At 59.4% G+C, this 4271-nt stretch overlaps 1 protein-coding gene across 1 annotated transcript in view; it reads right to left on the bottom strand.

The window, feature by feature from the left end:
• Positions 1–407: 407 nt before the first annotated feature.
• The window catches only part of CHPF (chondroitin polymerizing factor), a 4821-nt gene continuing 957 nt past the window's right edge, over positions 408–4271 (bottom strand). The window contains exons 2-4 of the mRNA XM_067740455.1: positions 3143–3716; positions 2448–2627; positions 408–2114 (exon numbers count right to left, since the gene is read on the bottom strand). Coding sequence (XP_067596556.1) covers positions 855–2114; positions 2448–2627; positions 3143–3716 — 2014 coding nt within the window. The 3' untranslated portion in view covers positions 408–854. The remainder of the gene's footprint in view (positions 2115–2447; positions 2628–3142; positions 3717–4271) is intronic.

Below are 4271 nucleotides of genomic sequence, written 5' to 3'. Positions count from 1 at the left end.
GAGGCATAAAGAATTCTCTGTGTGTATATGTGACTAAGCTGGGAGCTGGGGCGGGGCTGGGCATATGCATGACTTGGTCCCTGGGAAAAGGAAATGCAGGCCCCAGCCCGGACAAGGAGCCTCCGTCCTCAAAGCCCTCCCTGTCCCCATGCCTGCCTTACAAAAACTCAGGAATCACTAGCCGGGACTTCCTGGTGGTCCAGTGGTTAACATTCTGTGCTCCCAACGCAGGGGGCCTGGGTTCGATGCCTGTTCAGGGAACCAGATCCCACATGCCACAACTAAAAGAGCCCGCACGCTACGACTAAAGTCCCGCATGCCACAATGAAGATACCATGTGCTGCAACTAAGGCCCAGTGCAGCCAAATAAATAAATATTAAAAAAAAAAAAAAAAAAGAACCATTAGTCCACACTCAGCCAGTTTATTAAAGGCAGGGAGCTTCATCAGGACTGCAGAGGAGAGAAGTTGGGAGACACCGCCCCTTCTCTCTCAGCTCCCCCGCTTCTCCAACAACTCATCTACAGCCCAGCCCCCCAGGGGACCCTAGGAGGTGGGGCTGGCGTCAGGCAGATTGCACTGCATAAATACTCGGAGGCCACAGCCTGAATCAGCAGCGTCAAGAGGGCAGGGAGACCGGGTTTGGGGCAGAAAGGGGTGGCTCCAAGGGTACCTCTTCCAGGGCTTGCTCTAAGCCCAAGGGTCCCCCAAGCCAGAGAGAGGGGGCCAGCGGGCTGCCCTGGGGTCTGAGGCTGCGGCCAGCCCTGTCCTGCGAGGCTGACAGGTGGCTCCGGGTGGCTGGGGAAGAGCGGGGCGGGGCACCGCCTTGCCAGGGTTCAGGGGCGCAGGGCGGGGTCAGGTGCTGTTGCCCTGCTCCTGCTCGAACAGCAGCATGGCCAGCTGGGTGCGGGAGCCGAGGCCCTCGAGCGCACTCTGGCGGCAGCGGTGGTACAGGTCCTCACTAAGCCGCGCGCTGCACGTCTGGGCCCGATAGCGCTGCAGCAGCGCGGGCTCCACCGCCCGCAGCACGTGCAGGCTGGAGAAGCGCAGGAACAGCTCATACACATCCAGGCTCTCCAGCAGCTCCTCCTCCTGTTCCGAGGCCGCCGCCAGCCGCGCTCGGGCCGCCACGTAGTCGGAGTTGTAGAAGCAGGCCTCATTGGCCGCCTGGCGATCAAAGCGGCCTGTGTCTCGGCCTAATTCAGGGGGTCCCGGGCCCTGGGGTGGGGCCACGGCCGGGTGGAAGGCCTGGAAGTGCATGGGAAAGAAGGCTTGCCAGCCAGAGATGGCATGCATGCGGCAGCGGTTCAGGAAGTCGGGGGTGAGCACCGTGTCTGGCCCGGCCAGCAGGAACAGCGTGTCCAGTGGGTGCTTCTTGGAGAGCAGATCCATGAGGCGCAGCGGTGAGGGTGTGGCTGTCTGCACGCTGAGCCAGGGCACCCGGGCACCGGGGAAACGCCGCTCCAGCTCTGCCACACGGGCCTTGACAGGTGCAAAGACATCGGCGTGGGCCGCCCGCTGTGCCTGTCGTGGCTCATACAGTAGCAGCAGGGTCAGGGTTGCTGCAGAATCGCCAGGCTCCAGTGCGGCCACGGCGAAGGCCTCCAGGAAGCCAGGGGCCAGGTCACACTCGGCTGCAGCCAGTGGCAGTAACACGGTGAGACGCGAGGCCTCGGTGACATAGGGCACGGGCAAGATCTCCACGCGACTCAGTGGCCGTAGCAGCTGCACTCGGCGGGTGAGGGGCCGGCGGCCACCCTGCGGGGTCAATGCCTCCAGCTGCAAGTCCAGCGTGTACTCCATACCCCGGGCAGGATCGAAGCGTCGGTAGCCATTAACCAGCTGCTGCTTCTGGAGCCGCAGGGCCGGGTGGTACCGGCGGTTGAGCTCCTCCAGGGCTGCCCCCAGAACGTTGGCCACATCAGCCTGGTCAGCCCCACGCAGTGGGCAGCGGGGCGAGCCATCAGCGCAGGAGAAAGCATGCTGTTCTGTGAAATAGTCCCAGCGCAGCACCTCAAAGCGGGAGGCCGGGCGGGACGGTGCTGGAATGCCCACGGGCCAGGTGGCTGCCCACTCCCCATCCGCTGCCAGACGGCTGGTGTTCTGGATCTCCCACTGGGTTGGAGGAACAGGCCATGAGCGAGGCATAGACCACAGGGGCCAGCACACAGCTGGGGGGCTGGGCAGGCAGAAGGTGCCACTCAGGACAGGTTCCCAGTCCCTTGCCAACCTCTGCCCACCCAGGGCCCCCCCTTATTCTTTCCCCAGATGGAGGCAGCCTAAGAGTTAAATGGGGGTCTCTGGAGAGGCTCCAGAGAAAAGGTAGAAGCAGACAGGGACTGGGAAGCAGGTTTGTTCTGTGATTCTTGTGCTAATTTTGTATTTCCCTGGGATCTCTGAGACCTCTCGGGATGCCCTCACCCCCCCCACCTCCAGCCTAGACCATACCTGTAACTCCTGGATCTCCTGGTATGTGCGTTCCAGTTCAGCTCGGGCAAAAGCCTTGTGCAGCTGGTACATGTGTACAGGGTCACGGACAGGGTGAGCTGTCAGGGCACTGCGGAAACGAGGGTCCCCCTCCTGCACGGGCTCCCCAGGGCTCAGCTCCAGGTAGCTATAATGGACTCCCTGGGGAGAGGAAGGGAAGTGGGAAACATGAGGGGACAGTCGCCCCCCCGACCCCACCCCACCCCATAGTTTGTGTCTCATCCCTCTATCCTATGACCTGTTGTGGACTTGGGGTCAGAATTCTGTGGGCTTCAGTCTACCGTGACCAGTTGTGAGCTTGTGTGACCTTGAGCAAGCCTCTGCTAGCTCATCTGTGAAACGGGCATGCATCCTATCTCAGAGCTGTCCAGGGGCTCAAATAAAATAATAATGGCCAACACCGAACATCTACTGTGTGCAAGCCTCCCTTATTTTTTCTAATCCTTATAACAACCCTGAGAAAAAATTATTTCCATTGGTACGGATGAGGAAACCGAGGTTCAGGAGATTCAGTAATTTACCCAAGGTCACAGGGATAGAAGATGACAGAACTGCATGGAAACCCAGGCCCATATCTCCAACCACCCCCTCTGCCTCTCAGGGAGAAGTGCACACGCCCAGACAAGAGGCACCAGTGGGGTGGCTTATCTTCCTACCTCGTGGCCGCCAGTGCAGCCCACCCCGGTGGCATCGAGGATGCAGCGGCCCAGCCACTCATCCGGGTGCGCACTGACGATGTCGTTGCGGCAGGCTTCCAGGTGGGGGCGCAGCTGCTGCAGCAGCGTGCGTGACAGCAGCACCCCAAAGCCACCGTGGCAGTAGCGGCCTGGGGCGGGCTCTCCACTGATGAAGTCCTGGGGCCGGCCCAGATAGAGGTGGGCAGCGGCTGCCAGGCTGAGGTGGCCAGCTAGGCGAGCCAGTCCGTGCGCCTCCGTGTAGGTGGCATCGGGCACTAGGAAGAACCAGTCAAAGTCGTTGCCGTGCTGCTCCAGAAGGTGGCGCAGTGCCAGGTGCAGGTGCCCGATGGGCCGCTCCTCGCCTAGCGTCACCACGGCCATCCCCGATGGTGCCCGGCGGCCCCGCGAGCCTGTCAGGAACACCACACGCTCTAGCCGGTGCCCCAGCGTGCGGTTCACAGCCACGCCCAGTGTGGGCAACGTGGCCTGTGAGGTCAGCACCGCCACGAGCAGCCTCTGCCTGATGCCCAGCTCTGTGCTGATGTAGCGGGTCCTGGGGGTGGGGGAAGAAGATGGCACAAGGTTACTAAAAAGACAACAGGGCAGGTAGAGGGCAGCATACACAGGTTCCGGCAGGTCATGTCCTCTTTGGGCCTGTTTCATTTATGATAGAATAACAACCCTCCCCCAGGGATCACGAGTATTTAAATGAAATACTGGCCTTACCATAGTGCTTTTGGGAGATGCCATTATCCATGCAGATATGAGAGATATATTTGGGGTCTGATTCCCTGTTTCATTACTTAGTGGTTGAGTCCTTGAGCAAGTTATTAAACCCATCCGAGTCTTGGGTAGCCTCATCTGTAAAATGGGGCTGATTGTATCTCTTTAAAGCACTTAGCCAAATGCTTGGCATATAGGTGCTCTACACATCATGTATACACTAATTTCTAAATAATATGCCATTATACCACAAATACATCACATAAATGATGTAACAGAATAAACGGCATAGAGATGTAGTGAATGTGTTTGGGGGGGTCAGGGGTTCCAGTAACTTACCTTCCGTAACACAGAAGGTAAGTTGCAGAACTGGAATTTGAACTTG

This window comes from Pseudorca crassidens, chromosome 6 (genome assembly GCF_039906515.1).
Source record: "Pseudorca crassidens isolate mPseCra1 chromosome 6, mPseCra1.hap1, whole genome shotgun sequence".
In the NCBI taxonomy this organism is placed as follows: domain Eukaryota; kingdom Metazoa; phylum Chordata; class Mammalia; order Artiodactyla; family Delphinidae; genus Pseudorca; species Pseudorca crassidens.
Note: the sequence above shows the minus strand (reverse complement) of the source record. Positions and strands in the feature narration are given on the sequence as shown.